General features: G+C 39.9%; 1 protein-coding gene across 1 annotated transcript in view; it reads left to right on the top strand.

The window, feature by feature from the left end:
* Nucleotides 1-454: 454 nt before the first annotated feature.
* The window catches only part of LOC124594696 (dynein axonemal heavy chain 3), a 1,186,267-nt gene continuing 1,161,110 nt past the window's right edge, over nt 455-25,611 (top strand). Inside the window, exons 1-4 of the mRNA XM_047133063.1 lie at nt 455-498; nt 742-883; nt 3,421-3,512; nt 24,608-24,877. Coding sequence (XP_046989019.1) covers nt 455-498; nt 742-883; nt 3,421-3,512; nt 24,608-24,877 — 548 coding nt within the window. The remainder of the gene's footprint in view (nt 499-741; nt 884-3,420; nt 3,513-24,607; nt 24,878-25,611) is intronic.

The raw sequence follows: 25,611 nt of genomic DNA, 5'->3' as shown, positions 1-25,611 counted from the left end.
TAATCCTATACTAACCCTTCGTCTCCACAGTCCACACTCCTCTGCATTTTCCCATCACCAGCACTGTTTTATACCCCATCGTTACTTTTTAAATCTGTACGTCAACTTGTTTTATGCCAACTGAATGTGAAATTTGTAGTCCTTGTCGGTCAGTTGAATCAGTTATAACAGTATGAGTGTGACATTATGAACTAAAATTAAAAAGCTGACCTCTCAACATTCACAGTCGTTCATTTTATTCCTTTTAAACTTATAATTCCTTGTTTCTGAAATGGCTGCTGACCCACTAGCATTAACAGGCGCCATGTTACTCTTAAGAAAGTTTCCATTGTTTACAGTCATATGAATTTATTGTTTCCAACTCATATAACAAGTCAGTTAACCAAACTAATTGACCTCTAGGTGAAAAAGTAACATGACATTAATAATATGACTCCAGATGGATTGTGTCACCATGAACCAGAGGAATGAGATAATAAAACTACCTGAAGTGGCTACGTGCAACAGTCAGATGGATTTATCCAAAGAAACTTACACTGCGCGTGTGATCTGTGTGCCAGCCCCGATGACGGCCCTTAACTCTGAGCTTAGTATTTTCAATTGTCGATTTGCTTTCTCGATTGCCTGATAAATGATTTTTGTTGCATAAGTATCACTAACAAAAATCACACAGTCTTGTAAAGACAGTATCACAAACGAGAGTGCTACGCATGTAGTTGTCGACGGAGTCGTGTGTTTTAGAATACTGACTCTGCGGCAGGCAGAGGTGCCCATCCATCCTGACGAACAACTGAGAATACTCAGGGAAGCGGTGGAGGAAGAGCAGCAGCTGCAGCTGGTGCGGGACCAGGACATGCAGAGGATCAACTACTACATGACACAGGTGAAGTGAATTTCCAGTATTTGAGTTTGGGTGGCTTTATGTTCTTAATCTGACGATAATATTCATTCTGATGTGTTCAATTGTTTATTCATCAGGGTCATTCCTTGTATCTCACAGGTGGTGATAGGTGACGAATTCAGAATTTTGCCATATTTGGTACACGGATACCTACATGTCTTTCTAGTAAAACTGGCAATTAGCACTGTCCTAACTGCAACCATTTTTGATAAATTCAGGTTTGAAGGCTCAAGGGTGTGTAACCAATTATTAGCCAGGCACATCATTTTTTGTAATGTGTATCTTGTCCTTCACTGTTAAATGTCTTTTAAGTGTAAAGAAGCACAAGAGACATCTTGGGTGAACAAATGTGGTGTTATATCATTATTCTGTTACTGTAGATTAAAAAGACAGCTTCAGTAAAATAAAAGAAAAGATGCAAGCAATAACGAAACATTAATAAGTGTTTACATATATATCAGTGTACATAGACATAAAAATTAAGACAGAAAAATTTTGCAAATTATAGCTTCATAGACAAATTCAAATAGAAACAAGGAAACTGTATTTTTAAAACTCTTCCATGTTGCATATAACATTGTTTTCCTTAACATCTTGATCCAAAAACAAAATAAGTTCACTTAAATGTAAGAGATACGATCTCGTAGCACTTACTGTCGAGTTTATACAACCGTGCACTGTGACTTTGTAATGATGGGACACCCACCTTCCATTTAACATTGGAGAAGAGGACTGAAACAGTACCTTTCCCATGGTGCCATGCGAGGAATTGTGATTCAATAGGAGACACGTGGTTGATCTCTACATCTTTAAATTCATGTGATACTGCCCTACTTGCAGCTGCTCCAACAAAGTATTTTCATTAGATGCCATAGCAACAGTAGTCCCATTTGAATCTGTTGAAAGTCTCTTAATTAAAATGGTGTTAGTAGCAGTGACTAGAAATACATGGTGCAGTTGTGTTCTTGCAACTGTTATCACTGTACTGCACCTGTATTTCAGAAAACCTTCACATGATTTGATCCTCTGTGAAGAAACAAACATATAACCACCCTGCACTTAGTTGGGTGTCCATGTGAACAGTGCAGAACATTTTTCCAATGTAGTGGAGCTCCTCATTTAGAAATGGAGAAGTTCAACTGCAGTCAACAGATACAAGTTTTAACACTTACTCCACCTTCTTGGAGCATTGCCAGAATAGCTGCTACTGATGGTGCCACAGAGCACATAGTACATGTAGAGAAAATGACAAAGACCATTAGTGGAGTAATTGTTTATCCAGAATGCAGAAGTGGTCGAAAGATGTTAACCTGAAACTGTGAAACAAGAGGTAGTGATGTTTTATGAAAATGACAATTTTCGAGAAGAGTATGTTACTGTTGTGGTAGATAATGAGAAGAATCGCATGCAGAAAAGACTTATTTTAGTTTGGCTCAAAGAGCTGTACACATAATATAGCACATTAATGTTCTATGTTTCTTTGCCGGAGATCAAGTTGTATGAAGATTTTTTGGAATAATGGAACATGATTGCACCACGCATTTCTAGTCACTGCTTGAACATGCCATACGATGGCATCTTAAGATTCTCCCCCACACCGATGTCTTGACTGTCCAAAAATCTAACTTAATAGTCACCACTCAAAGAATATGCAAGGTAGAGATATAACATAGTTAGCGCTAAATTATCGTACGTTATTTCGAAAACACAAATGCAGCTGTTACCTTAAAAAAACTTTCTGCACATCAATGCTAGGCAAAACTGCAACATTGCTTTTTGTGATACTCACTTATACTTGTCTTGAACTACTTTGACTGCATAGCATAGTATATGGACTGCAATGTTGAAAACTGCTCCACGATATCCTTGCAATGGTTACGGTTGTAAACCTATTCTCTTTTCACTTCATAATTCATTGAACAATTTGATTCAGCTGCAATCTGTTAAGTAGTCAAACTTAAATCTGGTACTGCATGTTGGCAGTCACTCTGCATTTTCTTCTGTGTGAAAGACAGACATGATGTTAACACCTTATTGTGTTATAAACGGTAGTAGACATATGCACATTTATGAAATATTTGAGGTTTATAATGTTGGTGAAAACAAGGATTGCAGAAATCAAGCTCTCTTCTCCAGGAGATAAGAAGAAACACACTGACTGTAGTGAACAAATTGGGTACTGCTACACAGCACCAAGATTCAGAGTTAGCATTGTTTGGTGGGACCTCCAAGACATTCACCTGCCTAGAGTTTTAATTTTATTTTGCATTACTAGAAGTTGCAGTAGGTATTGTAGTGCTATAATATTAAGTTTTAAATATCCATTTACAATGCAAGAGACAGTTGTTACTTATTCATATGGGGGACACTGTCTACAAATTTCCAGTTGTTGTATATAGCTCAAGATAATGGATACTCCTTGGGTGACTGTGAAAATGCTAACAACATATATTACATTAACATATTTTTAATATGCTGCTTAGCCACATGGTTGATGATTTATCTTTTAAAAATTCTAGGGCATAACAGATGATATGATTGAACAGTTCCCAGAAATTTTTTTGAGAGAAGCAAAGAAGAGGATACCTAACAAGTACTTGAGCAAAGAAGAGTAAGTTAACAACAAAGAGTTAAAATATTTTTAACTGGTGAAGGCATAGTTCTCAGATTTTTTATACTGATTCTTAATTATCTTTAGTGGCCTCTCCACTTCCTCATATCATACAGTTCCTACATAAAGTCATCTTGGTATAAGTGACTTTGGGGCTTCAAAAATTGTTTGCAAGTATAGTTTATTTACTCCTTTTTAATAGGTTAAGTTCATACTGATTCAAGTACCTTCTCTTGGCAAGAAAAACATTAGATGAAGATCAATAATAACATGAAAAGGATAGATAAGCAACTCACCATAAAGATGATACATTGAGTTGTAGGTTGGCACAACGAAAAGACTGTTACACAACACATTTAGCTTTTGACCGTAGTGGCCAGAGGTAGCAGACATGTGTGGGTAAGGTTTACTTGCCTGTGTGAGTGTGGGTATGTGTTTTCCTTTCTGATCAAGGCTTTGCTGAATTCTCAGTTTGTAACAGTCTTCTCATTGTCCCTGTCTGCAGCTCAACATATCTTTATGGTGAGGAGAAATTTATCCTTTTCATAATATTGTTGATACTCCAACCTGGAATTTCCATTGTTAGATGAAAATCACTTATAGCTGCTGCAGTTTAACTTCCAAGTTCCTTTGTATGGCAGTTTCAAATCACTTTACATAACATTCACTTATTATAAACAGATCCAAGAAACAAATCTTGCAATAATCTTTTTACTCTAAATAACAGCTATACAGTTACTACAATACCTTAGACACATTTGAGAATATACCTTCACACTTCCTCGGACATCACAATACAAATTGCAACTTACTTCAATAACACTGTTGTCTCCTCCTCTCTCTGTCTATTACTCTGTTGTGTGGCAGCCCTTCTGCGACTCAAGTCATTTTATGCGACATTACTTAGGCAACTTGTGTGTCAGTGGTGATGAAATGATGATGAGGACAACACAGTGTCCAGTCTCCAAGCTGAGAAAATCTCCAAACTGGCCGGGAATTGAACTCATTCTCCTTAGGTTAGCTGTATGCTACACTGACCCTGCAGCTACTGAGGTGGACAAACTAATAATGTTAAGGTTCTGGAAGTAAATCTGTTGCAGGGAATAATGTCAGTTCAACCAGGGGCTCCAGCTCATAGTCTCAGATTTGACTGGAATTCAGTACACTAATTCTACCATGTGTGGAACACTCGTGTACAAAGTATTAGTTTCCCCTGCCAATTAGTTCCAGAATTACGACTTGTGAAAGAAGGTGGTGTGACCCGGAAATTGCAACCCGATTCTGGAAATCTATCTACAGACCCAACTTCAGGTCTTAATAACTTTGGAACTATTCCACACAGTCCAGTGAAATTTTTACAACGCAGTAACATCCATTTAGAGAGCACACTCCATGAATTAAAACACCAACAACATATTTCTGAGTGGAAAATAAAAAATTCCAAAATGTGATTAAAAAAATGTAATACATTAAAAGGTACATATTGTAGGTGCCCTCTATGCCAAATATAATTCACTCAGAAAGGGTATAAATTTTTTTGCGGTAAGCTTAATGTGGCCTAAACACACACAGAACTCATCATGCCCATATCAGTCACAAAAACTGAGATACATGCACACGAAAATACAAAAATTTGAAAAATTTGTGGTATCACAAAAGGGACAAGTGGTATCCAAGCCAAATTTCACACACTGCATAAGTAGACGATAATGATATATATCTCAAAATTTCAGCACGTTATTGCAAGACATTTGTGTACAATGGAAGTTGCCATATGTATTTGGTGATGTGGCCTTTGTTCCAAAACACAATTTTGTAAAAACATATCATAAACTGTTCTGCCTCCTCTTATCCTCTCCCATAACTGTTTAATCACTAAGCAACAACACAGAGACAGATTAACACAACCTATCATTAATGTTTACTGCACCTTAACTGCTAAAAACCAGTCGATTGAGCTTCGAACAGAAGTTCTCCCACACTTTAGCCACTGTACTCTGTACATTGAGTGGCAAATTGTACTGTCTTCCTGACACTGTGGTAGGAACTGGAACTGTCATAAGAATATGTTCAAAAGGACTCCAACACCTGTCTGCCAAATGTGGCCAATGAAATGATCTTGCTGGTCCTGCTGGTGCCATGAAGTTCACAAATACACCACCTTCTGCTTCACAGCACTCTGCAACACATCCTAAGTACCATTTGCCATCATAAACAGCAATAACATAGCAACCTGGTTGTATGTTGCTGCTTTTGCTTCTGAATCCTGAGTCAGACACACTGTGAAGACACATGTTGTGCATTAACCTATAGTTATAACCGAACAGTCTGCTCATATGCACATTTTCAGAGTCCTCTGGAGAGACATGATGGCTCCTTGTGCCTGCAACAGTTTTAACGTGTTCTAGTCTGCTTTTTAGCAACTCTTCGACTGATTTCACCTCATCTTTTGAAACATAGAATGATTGTTCACCAGAGATATTTTTCTGTACGCAGGTAAATAATTGAAGAGGTGTTAGAATGGGACCTTCTGTAGGGTGTTGCAGACTAGCTCGTGTTGCCATGCACTTAATGGCAGCACCAATACCATCACATACATTTTTACCATGACTTGTTGCGAAAAAATTCCTTTGTGTATGAATCTGAAAATCATGGTAATGCATGCATAAATCTTTCAGATTTTTACAGTTTTTGTACTGACTAGATGCCTCATCACTGAAGTATTTCATAAAATGTATGCGAGGCAGGTTGTTTTTCACATATGCCATGACAGTGCGAATGTGGGCATGAACTGCAATGGCATCATGAATTAAACAGTCACTAAAAACGCACAGGTTCATGACAGACACATCACTTGATTCACCTCTATAGTAAACTGCAAATGGCTGGAGAGTTTGCTTGACTGTTGTCCCAATGATATCCTTGGATGGCATCTTGAATTATAAATGCATCATTTTTAGAAGTCTAGTATTACTATAATTGCATCTTGTTTCAAATTATCCCTACAAAACTGGAGATAAGCTGATTGTGCTGTTGCTGTGAAGCTGTGTGTGGTCAATTTGTCCGTTTTCTGACAACACATTTCAACAAAATCTTCCACTGTACTTTGCTTTGTTTCAAGACTTATGCGATCCATGTGTGTCCATTGTTTATAAGAAACAAGTTCATCGTCATCCATAAGGAGTTCACCATAGAGTTTGTTATTCATGTGTTCTTCAAGATTTGCCTTACCAGGACACTCTTGACACCTGTGTATCATGCACTGGTAGGAACTGATGTCACACACTAGCAGCTTCATTGCACCTTTGTAATCCAGACCAGAATCCTTTATAGCAGCAAACATCAGCTTATCATTTTGATGGGTGTCACATACACAAACATAGTGTGTGCCCCTTGCACTTACAGGCACAACCCATTTTGGCCGAAGATTGAAAAAAGATGATAAACCTACTTTGGTATTGGGATACTTTTCCTTGAATTCTACATATAGTTCTGATATGCTGCATAGCAGCAGTCTTTTTTTGCATCTGTACACGTACATTTCCCATTTTCACCATTACATAGTCTTTTTTTCCAGGCATTATTCAGCTATAGTCATTATTTTCATAAAACTCTAACACTAGCTCCTTTATTTCTGAACTCAATTGCTTACCCTGAGCCTGCTGAAGTTGTGGAAGCACCCCTTGGGTTGCTTTTATTTTCCTAGCTTGCCTTACCATATATGTAGAAACATTGGATTCCTTTGCAGTGTAGTCAATAGACCGGCTGGAAGGTGCAAGGGTGAGAATAGCTACTTTTTTCTGGCGTGTGGATATGGCACATTTTTCTTTCAAATCATGCACAATTTTGTCCAAATCAGAGCACTTCTGGCATGATTTCTGTTCCTTTGGAGCAGATAGTTCTTCCTCTTCCACCATTAGTGTGTCAGCTATTTTGTGTTTTAATTCCATTTGAGCTTCTTGTAGTTTTCTTCTACCATAGCTAGGCCTGTTTCTTTTCCCAACTTCGTGTGTCTTCATGAGAGATAAACCAAGAGCAGTCACTGAAGTATTTAATTGCTCGTCCGCTGTGGTTGTAGGTGGCTGATACTCTTCGTCACTTTCATGTAAATTATCAGAATATTCTTCATTTTTTAGCTGTGTAACACACCTGGAACCTAACTTTTGTCCTGGTTTCATGTAAAGTCCCATGCACTGATTCACTTTCAATACTGATTTCATATCAATTTCTCTGAGGCTACACTTCACTGTCTTCTTATGAATCCGAAATGGATCAAAACAACTTCATTGTAGGAAAGAATACTTATCCAGAAACACTTTCATATGATGATAACAAACACTAAAGTTTCCTGGAACTGTACTTCTTGTGCCCACAGGGTGTATCCCGGATCTCCATAGCAACAAATCTTGGTCCGATTCATCCAGATCATACAGTACAAAGCGAATGCCACATTTTGTTCCATATGTTGTTTTATGACATTCAGATGCTTGTGCTCTACCAATACTGCAACTTGTTTGAACAAAAGCACCACTAGTACACTCTTCTGCCTCCATACTGACTTTCCACAACAGTACTGACCCGTCTGAACTACAATCTTAAAAACATGAGTATCCTGTAATTGTTGCTTGTTTCCTTTGTTGTTCCTGCCTAACAATGACTCATTCTGTCCCTGAAAACTACCATTGTTTAACTTTCTGTTGCCTAATGGTTCCCAACAATTGCTGCAGCTTGATCTGAAACAAGCTGTCTGCATCATCACTACTACTTGCTAAATCGTGTTAAAAGAAACGTAACCAAATACATCTGTGTCAACTTTTATCGTACACAAATGCCTTGCGATAACAAGTTGAAATTTTGCCACTTATTATATTATGGTCTACTTATGCAGTGTTTGAAAATTGGCTTGGATATCACTTGTCCCTTTTGTGCTACCACACTTAGAAAATCCAGGTGAATTTCAGGTAATTTTTCAAATTTTTGTATTTTCGTGTGCATGTGACTGATATGGGCAAGATGAGTTCTGTGTGTGTTTTGGCCACATTAAGTGTACCACAAAAAATATTATACCCTTTTTGATTGAATTATATTTGGCATAGAGGGCACCTACACCTTTTAATGTATTACGTTTTTTTTAAACACATTTTGGTATTTTTTATTTTACCTCAGAAATATGTTGTTGGTGTTTTGATTCTTAGAGTGTGTTCTCTAAGTGGATGTTATTGGGTTGTAAAAATTTCACTGGACTGTGCGGAAAATTTCCAAAGTTATTAAGACCTGAAGTTGGGTCTGAAGATAGATTGCCAGATCCTGCCAGATGCGGGTTGCAATTTCTGGGTGACACCACCTTCTTTGCCATAATTCTGGAACTAATTGGCAGGGGAACTTAAAATTTTGTACATGAGTGTTCCACACTTGGTAGCATTGGTGTGCTAAATTTCAGCCAAATCTGAGACTATCAGCCGGAACATTTTCTCAAATTGGTTGAATTGACATGGAATGACCCAACAGTAAAATGTGATCTTGAAACATAATTCTGAAATTATAGAACCCAACAAGAGTTTTAAAATAATAATAATAATAATAATGAAAATGTACAAAAATCTAAGAGTTATTTAGGAACAGAATAAAATACGAAAAGTGTTCAAATATTAATTGTTGAATTACTTTAGGAGTTCCTTTGAGCTTTCAAAACATTGGTAGACATTTTTCATCTAGCTGGTAGGCAGAAATAGTCATTCATCAAATATCTGTGGAAATGGTTCTGTTATGAGACTGCGCCCAGGTTTGTGTGTGGGGTTGTACATCTTTAGGTGAATGTAGAGACCTTTATGTCTTTCCAACTGGAATTCTGATTAATTAGTCCTGTGGTCACCAAACTTTGTTCCACACTGAGCCATACAACTGACAAAATGACGAGTGCGGGCCACTTCATGATTCTGCACAATCCTTCTAAGCCAGAACTGAAGCTCTTGGTAACATCTCACCATTCCATACATTTTATGAATCAAATGCGAGTACCATTGATGAGCCAGATGAACTGATGTCACGGGCTGTAGTTTAGTGACTCCTGATCTAGTCCATAAAGGTGGCATAAAATATGTCTTTATTTCTGTGTGCTGTGGGAGATAAATGTTTATATTTTTCTAGATGGTAGTGTTGGACCCAGAAGGTCTTGCTTGTTGGATGCTGTGAACCTTTACATATTTCTGTATCATACTTCACATTCTTAGTGGTAGTACAACTACGTGGGACCAATGACCTTTGCAGTCTGGTCCCTTCAACCCCCCTCCCCACAACTACATGAATTTCTGCTGGTTTAGCTGCTTACTCTTCTGTAGTCCCTAGTAACATCTTCCACATTCTTCAGACAAATGCCATATGCTCTGCCTCCTTTGGAGTTTATGTAATGTCTCATTTGTTCATCAACAAACTGTCTATAAAATGTGTATGATCCCAAGAACCCTTGTGATTGCTTTCTGCTTGTTGACACTGAAAATTCATGATTACCTGTAGCTTTTCTGAGTCACCACTGCTATGTCTATTCTGAAATATGGAAAATATTGACAGTGTGGGTTCCATGTCTTTCCTCAGCAAAGAAAACACACACACACACACACACACACACACACACACACACATTGACACAAGAAAGAACACACACACTCGGCTGCCACCACTGGCAGCTCTGACCAAAATGTGAGAGTCATGTGAATAGCAGTCTGGAGTGGGGCGGTAATAGGGAAAGGATAACAGAGAATGAGTTGGGGGGGGGGGGGGGGAGAAGAGTGCTATCTGGTGAGGCGTGCAGGGACTAGAGACTGCCAGGTGCAGCATCGTAAGGTGGGGTTTGTGGGGAGGGAGAAAAGGGGGGGGGGGACGAAATACGAGGGAAGAATAGGAGGAGAGTGGAAAAGGGGAAGAGGGGTAAAGGAGGGGAGCAGAAAAGTAGGGGAGTGGAAAAGAAGGGGAGCAGGGAAAGAGGGATAGGAAGGTCGAGTACATTGGCAGAGGGCGGCACACAAAGAGGCTGAGAGAATGTGAGAGGCATATACTCCCAATCCTCCGACCACCCCAAAGAACCAGTAGCAAAGGAGTGCCTCCTTCATCACCCAGTACCATCCCGAACTGGAACAACTGAGCCACATCCTTTGTTATGGCTTTAATTACTTATCATCATGCCCTGAAATGAGAGACATTCTACATAGGATCCTTCCTACCCCTCCAATAAGTGGTGTTCCATCACCCACCTAACCTCCACAACATTCTAGTCCTAACCCCTTGGCACAGCGTTCATGTCCCTGTAGAAGACCGAGGTGCAAGACCTGTCCAATCCATCCACCCAGCACTTCCTATTCCAGTCCTATCACAGGCTCATCCCACCCCGTCAAAGGACGGGCCACCTGTGAAAGCAGCCATGTTGTGTACCACCTCTGCTGCAGGCGTTGGACAGCTTCTTGTATTGGGATGACTACCAATCGGCTGCCCACTGGGATGAATGGCCATTACCAAACAGTGGCCCAAAGCTAAGTAGACCAACCTGTGGCACAATATGTTGCCGAACGCAGCATGCTTGATTTGAATGGCTGCTTCACAACACAGGCTGTTTGGATCTTCACATCCACCACTAGCTTTTCTGAACTGCACAGATGGGAATTATCCTTACAACACCTTCTCCATCCTGTAAAAATTTCATCGAAATTGGAGATGATCGAGTGAGGACCCTTAGGCCACTTGACATGGAATGACCCCAGTGCCTTCTTCCCTTGTTGGTCACCACTTTGCCTGCCTACTTCATTCACTCAACAGCGGTGCCCATTAGTTTTGTTCTGATGAAATGTGGAAGCCTACATTCCAGGATCCTGCAAATTTAACCCAAAGTATCTTAACACAGCTTCACTGTGATACATACTGACACAAACGGAGGACCATATTTACCTACATAGTGTTTTCAACAGAAATACATTTTTCCATCGGATAGAAAGCTTTCTGATCCCTTCATTGAAGAAAGAAGCTGGATACACTGTGGTCATGCATAACACTCCACAATAGTGATGGGCATCCCTACACCTCCTTATCAGTGAATGATACTCTCAACTAAAAAGTTATAAATAAGATGGTAAATACCACGTTCCAAGAGTGATGCGGAAACTACCTTCCCAACAAATAATGCTCACAAACAAATAAAACAATATAATGGATTTAACAATGAAAACAATCAATTATTGAAACTTCCTGGCAGATTAAAACTGTGTGCTGGACCGAGACTCGAATTCGGGACCTTTGCCTTTCGTGGGCAAGTGCTCTACCAACTGAGCTACCCAAGCACGACTCACACCCCGTCCTCACAGCTTTACTTCTGCCAGTATCTTGTCTCCTACCTTCCAAACTTTACAGAAACTCTCCTGCGAAGGTAGGAGACAAAAGGCAAAGGTCCCGAGTTCGAGTCTCAGTCTGGCACACAGTTTTAATCTGCCAGGAAGTTTCATATCAGCGCACACTCTGCTGCAGAGTGAAAATCTCATTCTGGAATCAATTATTGATAAAATTATTTAAGTGGATAGATAAAAAATCTACTCACTAAGCGGTGGCAGAACACGCACATAAAAGATTGTTGTGATTGGCCAGCTTTTAGAGCCACTGGCTCCTTCTTTTGGCAGAATGGTTGAAGGGGAAGGAAAAAGGGTGAAGAAAAAGGACTGGAGAGGTATAGGAAAAGGGGTAGATTTTGAGAAAGTCACACAGAACCTTGTTTTCGGCAGAGACTTACCGTATGGGATGACAAAGAAAGACCTATTTATCATGAAAAGTTAATTGTACTGTACATCAAGGGTACATGGAAAACAGATCTGAGAAGTGTCATATTTATTCAGGCAATTCCATAATGTCCAAAGTCTAGACTTCCGGCACGTATAGCAGAATCTGCAGATGAAGTCCAGTTTTTTTGTATGAACAATCTATCAAAAGATTGTCAAATAACAGGACATCAACGGAAACTTCAGATTGGAATAACAACAATATTCGGAATAGGATACAGTGTTACTCACCATAAAGATGACGTACTGAGTTGCAGACAGGCACAACGAAAAGATTGTTACACTTGTATCTATTGGCCAAAGCCTTCCTCAGCAATGAAAACGCATACACACATTCATATAAGCAAGCACACTTCACACACACTCGGACTCCACCACCTTTGCCTTTCACGGGCAAGTGCTCTACTAAAGGCAAAGGTCCCGAGTTTGTGTCTCGGTCCGGCACACAGTTTTAATCTGCCAGGAAGTTTCATATCAGCACACACTCCGCTGCAGAGTGAAAATCTAATTCTGGAAACATCCCCTAGGCTGTGGCTAAGCCATGTCTCCGCAATATCCTTTCTTTCAGGAGTGCTAGTTCTGCAAGGTTCGCAGGAGAGCTTCCGTAAAGTTTGGAAGGTAGGGGACGAGGTACTGGCAGAAGTAAAGCTGTGAGGACGGGGCGTGAGACGTGCTTGGGTAGCTCAGTTGGTAGAGCACTTGCCCGCGAAAGGCAAAGGTCCCGAGTTCGAGTCTCGGTCCAGCACACAGTTTTAATCTGCCAGGAAGTTACAATGGTTACTTTATAATTCTCTTTTCAAGAACTCTGTAAATATGCAACTTTGGTCTGTTTGGTAAGGTCAGTTACAGTTTAGAGTCCAGCAGGCGCAATATTTTGGCTATCAGACAAGTTGCCATTGTCGAGTGCAGTGATGAACAGACCTTTTAGGGTGCACAGCAAGCTTCTATCCTGTCCTCCAGTATTTCCTCTCGTCGCTTCGTACACGGTCTGTGCTTCGGGGTGTGTGTCAGCCGCTGAAGAGATCAGCAGCTGTGGCTGGCAGTGCCTGGTGGGATATCTCAGGTGCAGCAGTGTTCATGTTGGTGCTTCTAGTTGTCTGTGTTCTTCGAACCCTTCCCGTGAGTCTGTTAGTTAAGATCTAGCTTACTTCCTTTAATTTATATTGTATCATCCATGAACCTCCCTTGAACCATGGCCTTGCCATTGGTGGGGAGCTTGCGTGCCACAGCGATACAGATGGCCGTACCATAGGTGGTGTTGAGTGGTACTTAAGTAAATAAATTAGTGAAATCAGAATGAAGTAGAAATTAGAATATAAATGAAAAACTTGGTTTAGTTTAGAGAGATACATACTGGCAAACAGTGGGCAGAACAGCAGAGCAGAAGAGACAATGACCGTGAAGTCAGCAAGTTCCACATAAGCGGGCGCTGTCGATTCAGCCATCAGGGCATTGCCCGACCGGCTCACGTGTTTCTCAGTTGTCGCATGTGAGCAAAGGCCCTCGCCTACATTCCAAGAGACAATGACCGACATTAAGAAGATTCTTCGAGAAGCTTTTCAATGTGACAGAAGAGGCAATGACCGGCTCACGTGTTTCTCAGTCGTCACATGTGATCAAAGGCCCTCGCCTACATTCCAAGAGCCAATGACCGATGTTAAGAAGATTCTTCGAGAAGCTTTTCAATGTGACAGAAGTGGCAATGACCGTGAAGTTGTCCACCTCCAGTAAACTGAAGTGAATAAATATGCGAGACGCAGTGGGCCCGACAGACGACAGAGGAAGAAGACGAAGAAGTGAAGAAGAGTAGCAGTAGTTTTCAGTCAGTTTCGGTGCTGAAGACCATCATGCAAGAAGAGACTGCATCATGCACAGACGCACCAAGTCCGCCGCTGTAATGGAATAGCAAGCAGCAGCCGCGGTGCCAGAAGACAGAAGTTAAAAGGTATTTGAAGTATGATTTTTACATACCCGGGTGACTCGTGAGGACGGGTAGGAGACGGCCTCACATCAGCAGTCACCTGTGAGCTGGGATGAAGATCTGACAGCCGAAGACTGGCAAGCGGGAGTCTGTTGTTCGAGTCCAGGACACTGGCCTTCCCCCGCCACGCCGCTCCGCTGGCCGACGCACAACACAAGCGGCTGCTTAGAGAAGAGAAACACTGGGACGCCACATCCAAGGTATCACCATCCGATGCACGACTTCGCTCGCAATAATTAAACGGGCCACCTCGCACTGCGCGTCTCCAGTCAGCTGGGCGAGACGGCGACACGAGATACACACTGCCACGCGTAATCAGACGCCGCTGCCGCAGCAGAAGACTTCGCAAACGACACAGCTGCCACTCTCCGAGCCAGAACATCGAGTAAGAAACAGTTGTACAAATCTTCAATACAAGTTATCTTATGTAAAAATGATGTTTCATTCGACCTCATACCCGAGCCAAGGAAGAACCCACCCTGCCCACATGTTGTTAAGAGAGAAAAATTAATTAATTTAGTATTTTCACCCTGACATAATGCGTCAGAATGCTCATCCTGACAATTGACTAGCATCAAAAGAGAAAACCCAGTTACATTTAGTATCAGAACTGTTACAGTGGCAACCACAACGGAGGGGTATCTGTTGAGAGACCAGACAAACATGTGGTTCCTGAAGAGGGGCAGCAGCCTTTTCAGTTGTTGCAGGGGCAACAGTCTGGATGATTGACTGATCTGGACTTGTAACACTAACCAAAACGGCCTTGCTGTGCTGGTACTGCGAACAGCTGAAAGCAAGGGGAAACTACAGCTGTAATTTATCCCGAGGGCATGCAGCTTGACTGTATGGTTAATTGATGATGACGTCCTCTTGGGTAAAATATTCTGGAGATAAAATAGTCCCCCATTCGGATCTCTGGCTGGGGACTACTCAAGAGGACGCCGTTATCAGGGGAAAGAAAACTGGCATTCTACGGATTGGAGCGTGGAATGTCAGATCCCTTAATCGGGCAGGTAGGTTAGAAAATTTAAAAAGGGAACTGGATAGTTAAAGTTAGATATAGTGGGAATTAGTGAAGTTCGGTGGCAGGAGGAACAAGACTTTTGGTCAGGGTTATAAATACAAAATCAAATAGGGGTAATGCAGGAGTAGGTTTAATAATGAAAAAAAAAAAAAAAAAAAAAAATAGGAGTGTGGGTAAGCTACTACAAACAGCATAGTGAACGCATTATTGTGTCTAAGATAGACACGAAGCCCACACCTACTACAGTAGTACAAGTTAATATGCCAACTAGCTCTGCAGATGATGAAGCAATTGATGAAATGTATGATGAGATAAAAGAAATTATTCAGGTAGTGAAGGGAGATGAAAATTTAATAGTCATGGGTGACTGGAATTCGAGAGTAGGAAAAGGGAGAGAAGGAAACATAGTGGGTGAATATGGATTGGGGGAGAGAAATGAAAGAGGAAGCCGTCTGGTAGAATTTTGCACAGAGCATAACTTAATCATAGCTAACACTTGGTTCAAGAATCATAAAAGAAGGCTGTATACATGGAAGAATCCTGGAGATACTAGAAGGTATCACATAGATTATATAATGGTAAGACAGAGATTTAGGAACCAGGTTTTAAATTGTAAGACATTTCCAGGGGCAGATGTGGATCCTGAACTGTAGATTAAAACTGAAGAAACTGCAAAAAGATGGGAATTTAAGGAGATGGGACCTGGATAAACTGACTGAACCAGAGGTTGTACAGAGTTTCAGGGAGAGCATAAGGGAACAATTGACAGGAATGTGGGAAAGAAATACAATAGAAGAAGAATGGGTAGCTTTGAGGGATGAAGTAGTGAAGGCAGCTGGTAAAAAGTAGGTAAAAAGACGAGAGCTGGTAGAAATCCTTAGATAACAGAAGAAATATTGAATTTAATTGATGAAAGGAAAAACTATAAAAGTGCAGTAAATGAAGCAGGCAAAAAGGAATACAAACGTCTCAAAAATGAGATCGACAGGAAGGGCAAAATGGCTAAGAAGGGATGGCCAGAGGACAAATGTAAGGATGTAGAGGCTTATCTCACTAGGGGTAAGATAGATACTGCCTACAGGAAAATTAAAGAGACCTTTGGAGAAAAGAGAGCCACTTGTATGAATATCAAGAGCTCACATGGAAACCCAGTTCTAAGCAAAGAAGGGAAAGCAGAAAGGTGGATGGAGTATATAGAAATCCTTGGGCGATGTACTTGAGGACAGTATTATTGAAATGGAAGAGGATGTAGATGAAGATGAAATGGGAGATATGATACTGCATGAAAAGTTTGACAGAGCACTGAAAGACCTGAGTCGAAACAAGGCCCCAGCTGTAGACAACATTCCATTAGAACTACTGACGGCCTTGGGAGAGCCAGTCCTGACAAAACTCTACCATCTGGTGAGCAAGATGTTTGAGACAGACGAAATACCCTCGGACTTCAAGAAGAATATAATAATTCCAATCCCAAAGAAAGCAGGTGTTGACAGATGTGAAAATTACCAAACTATCAGTTAGGAAGTCACAGCTGCAAAATACTAGTGCGAATTCTTTACAGACAAGTGGAAAAACTGGTAGAAGCGGACCTCGGGGAAGATCAGTTTGGATTCCGTAGAAATGTTTGAATACGTGAGGCAATACTAACCTTACGATTTATCTTAGAAGAAATATTAAGGAAAGGCAAACCTACGTTTCTTGCTTTTGTAGACTTAGAGAAAGCTTTTGACGGTGTTGACTGGAATACTCTTATTGCAAATTCTAAAGGTGGCAGGGGTAAAATACAGGGAATGAAAGGCTATTTACAATTTGTACAGAAACCAGATGGCAGTTATAAGCCTCGAGGGGCATGAAAGGGAAGCAGTGGTTGGGAAGGGAGTGAGACAGGGTTGTAGCCTCTCCCCGATGTTATTCAATCTGTATATTGAGGAAGCAGTAAAGGAAACAAAAGAAAAATTTGGAGTAGGTTTTAAAATCCATGGAGAAAAAATAAAAACTTTGAGGTTCACTGATGACATTGTAATTCTGTCAGAGATAGCAAAGGGCTTGGAAGAGCAGTTGAACGGAATGGACAGTGTCTTGAAAGGAGGATATAAGGTGAACATCAACAAAAGGAAAACGAGGATAATAAGTCGGGTGATACTGAGGGAATTAGATTAGGAAATGAGACACTTAAAGTAGTAAACGAGTTTTACTATTTGGAAGCAAAATAACTGATGATGGTCGAAGTAGAGAAGTTATAAAATGTAGACTTGCAGTGGCAAGGAAAGCATTTCTGAAGAGGAGAAATTTGTTAACATCGAGTATAGATTTAAGTGTCAGGAAGTCGTTTCTGAAAGTATTTGTATGGAGTGTAGCCATGCATGCAGTGAAACATGGATGATAAATAGTTTGGACAAGAAGAGAATAGGAGCTTTTGAAATGTGGTGCTACAGAAGAATGCTGAAGATTAGATGGGTAGATCACATAACCAATGAGGAGGTATTGAATAGAATTGGGGAGGAGAGGAGTTTGTGGCACAACTTGACAAGAAGAAGGGACCGGGTGGTAGGACGTGTTCTGAGGCATCAAGGGATCACAAATTTAGCATTGGAGGGCAGTGTGGAGGGTAAAAATCGTAGAGGGAGACCAAGAGATGAATACAATAAGCAGATTCAGCAGGATGTAGGTTGCAGTAAGTACTGGGAGATGATGAAGCTGGCACAGGATAGAGTAGCATGGAGAGCTGCATCAAATCCGTCTTAGGACTGAAGACCACAACAACAACAACCACACCATCCATTATGCTGCTCTGTGTCCTGCTATTCAATCGTACACCTAAATCTGACCATTCATTTTCCCTTTTATAGTATCACTTGAAGAAGTCTTCTCTTTATTGCTGTTAAGTCTCTTTGTCCATTTTTACACAGGTTGCGTTAAACAAGTCATCAGGTGATAACCGGAGTATGTAATAAAGGATAGCTGATCAGAAAAATAAAGATGGAACCACTACATGAAACCAAGAAACTAAACAGAAAGATCTGTCTATACCTGCATTTACATCTATATTGTAGAAGGTGTGTGGTGGAGGGTACTTAGTGTACCACTGTCACTTCCCCCGTTCCCTATTCCAGTTACATGCGTTTCCTAAGGAGAAATATTACTAGTAAGGCTCCGTGTGGACTCAGATCTCTTTAATTTTATATTTATTGTCTTTTTGTGAGATGTACATAGGATGAAGCAACATATTAGTGACTCTTTTAGGAATGTGCACTCTCAGAACTTTTAACAGTAGACCATAATATTTACAAATGATAGGGCACAGCAATCAGTTGTCCATTTTTGCAGGATTTATTTGGCAAATCTAGATTTGGCTTGTGCCTAGCCATTATCAATGCAGTATTTCATAGTATGAATGCATGTCAGTTCCCTGTTCTTTGGGTGTCTGTCACAGTTCTTTCAAGACTACTGCTATACAGTAATCTTGAAAGAACTGTGACAGCGCCCGAACAACAGGGAACTGACTTGCATTGATGCTATGAAATAGTGCATTGATAATGGCTAAGCACTAACCGAAATCTAGATTTGCCAAATAAAACCTGCAGAAAAGGACTACAGGTTGCTGTGCTCTATCATTTATAAATCGTATCACAGTTGCCGAGTGCACCCACATTCCTAATGGAAGGTAATCTGATGGAGACCATAATATGATGCAGATTGCCTCATATCCAGCAACTGGAACTGGAGTTAATTGAACATCTCCGTGATGCATTCTTACTTACTAAGTGAGCCAGTAATGAAATACTCTGTCTTCTCTGGAGCTTCTCTATCTCCTGTCTGTTATGCATACCAGACTCATCATCATCATTCAACAGTTCCAGTTTCCCGGGTACTGGTAATGAGCATCTTCCACTTTGTCCTGTCCATATACGCCTGTTCACAGATGACATCATCCACTGTCCATCCTCTGGTCATTAGATTAGCCTCTATCAAGTCCATCTCTCGGGTTTGAGGTCTCCCTTGGGTTCTTTTCCCATCCACCTGTCTTTCCAAATTTATTTTAACTGTTCTAGTTGACACCATTCTCATCACATCGAAGTCTAGATGCACCAATTTGATCTAATAGGGATGTCTTTATTCTGGCTTCTTTCCTCACCTCCTCATTTCTTAACTAGTCCAGCTTGGTCTTCTGGATGGTTGATCTAAGAAATTTCATCTCTGCTGCTTGCAGCCTTGATGATTCTCTTTTTGTGAGGGTGCATGTTTCAGTACCATAGGTATACCAGACTGATGAGAAATATTCAAGTATTGGTTGGCCGAAAGTTATGAAAGGTACTTTCTTTGTAGATTGACTATATTTCTTGAGGGTTGTCCCAGTGAATCTAAGTGTGGCATCTACATTGCCTACGATTAGTTTTGTGTGATTGTTACACTTTAAATTGATCCATAACCATAATTGTAGTTATTTTATGAAAGTAACAGCTTCCAATGGCTGTTCTGCAATTACAAAAACATACAATAAATGGCCTTTATGTCCATGTGTTCCCAATGCATTATATTTATTTTGTTGACAGTTAATGACTAATCCCTGCAACGAGCATAAATCACCTGGAGATCTTCCTGCAATTCACTGTTAATTTTTTAGTGCTCCAGCTTCTCTGTATACAACAGCTTCATCTGTGAAAAGCCTCGGGTAGCTTCTAACATTATGTACTGAGTCATTTATATGTATTGTGAAAAGCAATGATTGTATAACACTCCCTTGGAGCATGTCTGAAGTTGCTTTTACATCTGAAGAGTTCTTTCCATTCAGAATGTTCTGTTTGCTAGAAGCTCTTCAATCCAGTCGTACAGTTGATTTGATATTCCATACACTTATTTTTTGCTCATTAGGCAGCAGTGCAGAACTGTGTCGAATGCATTCAAGAAGTCGAAGGACGTGGCATCTACCTGGGAGCCTGTATCTAATGGTTTATGGACCTCGTGGATGAACAGAATGAGCTGGGTTTCACACACCGTTGTTTTTGGATCCGTGTTTATTCTTACAGATGAGATTTTTGCTCGGTTTCCAGAAATGACATAATATGCAAGCATTTAACATGTTCGAAAATTCTACAACAGACTGACATCAGAGATGTAGGCCTATAATGTTGTGCGTCTGATGATCATTCATGAAAATGGGAGTGACCTGTGACTTTTTCTAATTGTTAGGAACATTTCGTTCCTGTAGGGACGTATGTTAAACAGCTGCTAGAAAAGGAGCAAGTTCTTTTGCATACCCTGTGTAGAATCTAACTGGTATCTCATCAGGTCCAGTGGCATTTCCTCTATTGAGCAATTTCAGTTGCTTTGGTAAGCCATGATCACTTATTTTGACATTTGTTTGCGCATCAGTTTAAAGGAGGGACTAAAGTGTCAACATTCTTTGTGAAACCATTTCGGAAAAAGACATTTAGTACTTCAGCCTTTTCTGTGTCATTCTCCATTTCAGTCTCTTAGTCCCATTATGGTCACAGAGTGTCTGGATAGATTGCTTCAATCTGTTTACTGATTTAACATAAGTCTGAAACTTCCTAGGATTTTCTCTAATGATATAAAATTATAGGCTTATATCTTTGATGTCACTGTGTTGTAGAATTTTGGAGCATGTTTTGTTTTCACGTATTATTTTCTGGAGATCAGAAATCTATTCTCCAGGTAGATAAAATTTTACTTTGAAATTCATTGAACGCTTCACACATGGCTCTTCTTATGCCAGTTTTGGCTTCATTTAGGTTTTGTTTGTTTGTGAGGCTTTGGCTACATTTAAATTTGCTGTGAAGCTCTGTTTGATTTCGTAGCAGCTTACTAATATGATTTTCACATAACATTGGTCAATTTACATCCCTCACTATTTTGCTTGCCACATATATGCATAGAGCATTATTGTATGATGGTCTTGAAGTTTGTGCATTGATGTTCAACACTGTCAGTGCTGCAGATGAAATTTTCACGTTGACTACTGAGGTAATCTGAAATCTTTCTTTTGTTGCTCTTGCTAAACAGAAAGCTCTTCCTACCTTTTTTAAATTCTGTTTACACTCATTTTCAGCATTGTTGTAACTGCCTTATGATCATCATTTCCATGGTCTACGCTAACTGAATTGAAAAGTTCATGTCTGTTTGTCATCAGCAGGTCTGAGATGTTGATCTTCACAAGTCAGTTCTTTGATTAAATGATCAAAGTAATTTTTGGACAAAGCATGTAGAATAATTTCCCTACTACCCATCCTAATCACTTGAGTTGCCTAATCTATAACTTTAAGTTAAAATAATGATATGTCGCAGCCGGGGACACCTCCCCACCCAGTTCTCACATTTCATGTGCACAGTAATAAATGGAGTTACAAAATTTGCACTTTCCTTCTAAAGATATTACTTCTGTTGCCAGTGCTACAAAACTACCCCACAAGGAATTTTTGTTTTGCTGTGTGACACATTATGCTGCATGTTGATATGTATTTAAGTACTGCAATTCCTAATGCATAACTTTGGTTTTAGTTTAATTTTTGCACTCATGATGATGTATTGTCACATGTCCTTATTTGTGAACTACTTCCTTTGTAAAATTTATTTTATCTGGATTGCTCTTGACTTTGACAGCAAATTTAATTTTGAATAGAGAGCCTTTTATCACTTACTGACAACCCATGGTTTAATGCTACTGTACATATCTGTATTGATGCTTTGCTTTAGAATAAATGATGGAACCAAACTACTGAAATTAATCTGATGTATGAAAGATACTATAAATTGTGTTTTTATTGTAGTTCAAAACATAAAGGGGATAATCCCTGTACTGAAAACTATCACATGTTGCAGTTAATCATTTTTGCCTTTCATTGTCCTTAACTCATTGTGAAATTGTGAACTATAAAAGGAAGAACTGTTGGGAATAAAAATTCTTTAAACGGTCACAGCTAGATGAAATATATTGGTTGTGCTAAAGTTAACATGATTCTTCTTGGGATTTTCATTCCAATAATGTCTATTTAGTGAACCAGTTCTCATTTTAACTACTGGAATTGTCATTCAAAGTTCTTTAATTTTCATGTTAGTTGTTTTCATTTAATTATCATCACTTTATTCAGAAGCTCATTATTCACACTATAATTCTGTACTCTTTGGACAGTTTTAGGCTAACATCTTCAGTGAACACTCCCAACTTCTGAAAGCTCCTTATCTTTGGTTTCTAAGTCCACCAACAATGAGTGTCTTTCAGAATACTGCCCAAACCTTGTACACATGTTCTTTATCATCTAACATATCGAAAATGCTTTCCTTTCCGTGCACTTTTACTCAAAGATACTGAGCCAAAGGAATTACACTTACATATTTTAAAAGTGTATCGATTCTGCATTCTGACGGTGGCCTTTCAGTTTTTTATTCTCTGTATTCAGCTTGATGTCTCCATCCAACTTTGGATCTTAATATCAGTAATTCTCATACAAGGATAAAATCTTCTCAGTTCACAAGCTGCATCACTTCAAATGGAACACTGAAGCCTTTGACAGCTGTTTCCATCATTGCCATCTGGAGTAAAGAAATCAGTGATTGCAAGGGCGGCATGATGTTCTGGCTTATATGAGGGGCAATTGCAGCATTTGTAACCTTCCTGGGTGGGCTGAAGTGATGCATGTGTGGAAAGGTGATTTGGGCAGCTCATAGCAGTTCTGGTCTGTGTTGCCAGGTGTCTTCTCACGCCCCCTACAAGTGTCAAGCATCTGTCTTTGCTTCTGCTCGATATCTAAAGCTTGCCCTCAAGCTCTCCTATGTGTATACCCCTGGTCTCTGTTAAAACTTTTTCAGTTTGTTCTCTCCTGCGAACCAGGAGAGCTTCTGTAAAGTTTGGAAGGTAGGAGACGAGGTACTGGCAAAAGTAATGCTGTGAGGACGGGGTGTGAGTCGTGCTCGGGTAGCTCAGTCGGTAGAGCATTTGCCCGCGAAAGGCAAAGGTCCCGAGTTCGAGTCTCAGTCCGACACATGGTTTTAATCTGCCAGGACGTTTGCATTATGGTTAGTTTGGATGTAGTGTCACTTTTTCTGAAGGACGCATTGTGAATTGGCAGCAGAGGCCGAGCCAACTGCTCTCCTACCACACTGTGGGGTAACGAGCTGCAAGTTAGGGCATGGGCAGCAGATACGAGTACATAGACAGCCTCAATATGCGAGAGATGTTACGCCCTGTCAAACATGACATAACTGTTTGTATGGTTGGTGTGTATAGTTACCTCATGCAAATGTGGCAGCATGTATATAGATCAAACAATTTGCACTGTTGCAGAGCTATGTACTGAGAACTAGCAACGTATTAAACATAGGGAGCATGAGAAATCAGCTATAAATGAGCATTGCCTGGGAAATGCATATGAAATATACTTCAAAAGACGAGAGTTTTGGCTCGTGCATCATCATATTGGGATTCCGTTATAAAGGAGGCAGCCGAATTAGAATAAACCACATTAATTTAATCGTAGACTAGGGGTACGCAGTTAGGAGGGCACGGGAACCAGCTTTGGATATCGAGCAGAGGCAAAAACAGGTGCTCTATGCTCGAAGGGAGGCAGGACCATCAGTTTCAGACGTGGTTCTGGCCTCTCGTTCCACCTGATGTCATTGTTCCTGTGGTGGACCAGAGCTGCTACAAACTGCCTGACTTTCCTTTCTGCACATACGTCTCTTCAGCCCTCTCTGGAATGTTCGAGATGCGACAGTTGTGCCTGTATAATTGGAGCACTATGCCAGTCCCAGCAGTCAGTTGTTTATACTCTCAGCAGCAGTGGTGCAGAAATCTGTCGAATATCCGAATGTATTATTTGAAGTGATGTGGCTTGTGTACTGAGAAGATGTTATTGGAGCATGCCACCACAAAAGACTCCGAGGATGTTGAAAACAGAGGTCAGAAAATTGCCATAAAGCTATGGAGTCATGTGAGGTTGACAAAATAAATGGGAAGTATCAGATTGATTTCTACTGAAAAAAAAAAAGAGAGGACAACAGAGAGACAGATCGTAAACTGTCAAATTATAACTTAACATTTTAAATGTTTTGTTCTGAATATGTTACAATGTAACTTCTTAATTGATAAAGCCTTATTTTAAAAATTTGTATGTCTGTAAATATACTTTCTAGACAAACAGTAACTAAACCGCATTACTCATTTTTATCACTGCTGTCACACAAATTGTTTCCTTGGCCCGGTAAAGATATCAAATAACATTAAGTTTAAAACAACATATTTGTAATTTTTTTATTTTAGGTTCCAACATATTATAGAAGAGTGCGAATCAGATATATTGTTGAATTACAACAGAAGTTTACGTCAAGCCATTATTGAATACATTCTCCATGACCCACAAGAGAAAATTCGTCTCAAAATAGAGACATACCCTCTGCAGTATCCAAGAAAGGTGATACGGTCACCTGTTCCATGGCATACGTCTTGCATTATTGCACGTCAGTTCATGTCCAAAAAACTTTTTGTGGGGCATCCAGTATTTGTTTCTCTGCAGGAATTGTGGAATACGGGGTAAGTGTTTTTAAGACTACTTTGTGGAATTGTGTAAAACATGTAAAAAACACATGTTTCTGTCACATTTTAAGTCGTAGAATGCAATTCTGAACATCACTTTTAGACTTTTTATGTTGTGTCCTTGCCTGTTGTTTATTGCTGTCCTATATGAACTCAAAGCCAAGACCATTATTCGGCTGCATCTTATCAGCGAGTGTAAGATGTTTATTGAAGACGTGTTTTAATAGTTTTAATTGTGTCTCTTGCAGATAATGATGTAATTAGTGTAGTAGTTTAAACAGAGTAATTGACTTTCCAGTTCCTAAATAAATTATTCTCTCAGAAGTTCATACCGGATGTACTTATCATGATGAATCATTCACATTTAACTTTTATGCATCAGCATATTTTAATATCTTATTAGTCTTATCAGATTTCAGTCCCAGGTCAGAACTATTCAAGAGTACTGCATCAAAGATGGCAGTGGACGATAACGACATTTGGGGGAGGGGGAAGGGGGGGGGGGACGGCAGAAAAACTGCCTCCATTATCTTCCAAATAATGCATTCAAACAACAAAATTTGAATTTCTGCCATCATATTTCATTAAGAATTGTGATGCTAAAATTGGGTATCCATAATAATCCGGATAATAATTTATAACTTTTTCAGTAGTTTGTGTTTGGATTTCTAAGCAGTTGCAGAATATGGAATAGCATTGTTCGGTTTACACTTATTCTGTCACTTTTCACT

This window comes from Schistocerca americana, chromosome 2, assembly GCF_021461395.2.
Source record: "Schistocerca americana isolate TAMUIC-IGC-003095 chromosome 2, iqSchAmer2.1, whole genome shotgun sequence".
NCBI classification, from domain to species: Eukaryota; Metazoa; Arthropoda; class Insecta; order Orthoptera; family Acrididae; genus Schistocerca; species Schistocerca americana.
Note: the sequence above shows the minus strand (reverse complement) of the source record. Positions and strands in the feature narration are given on the sequence as shown.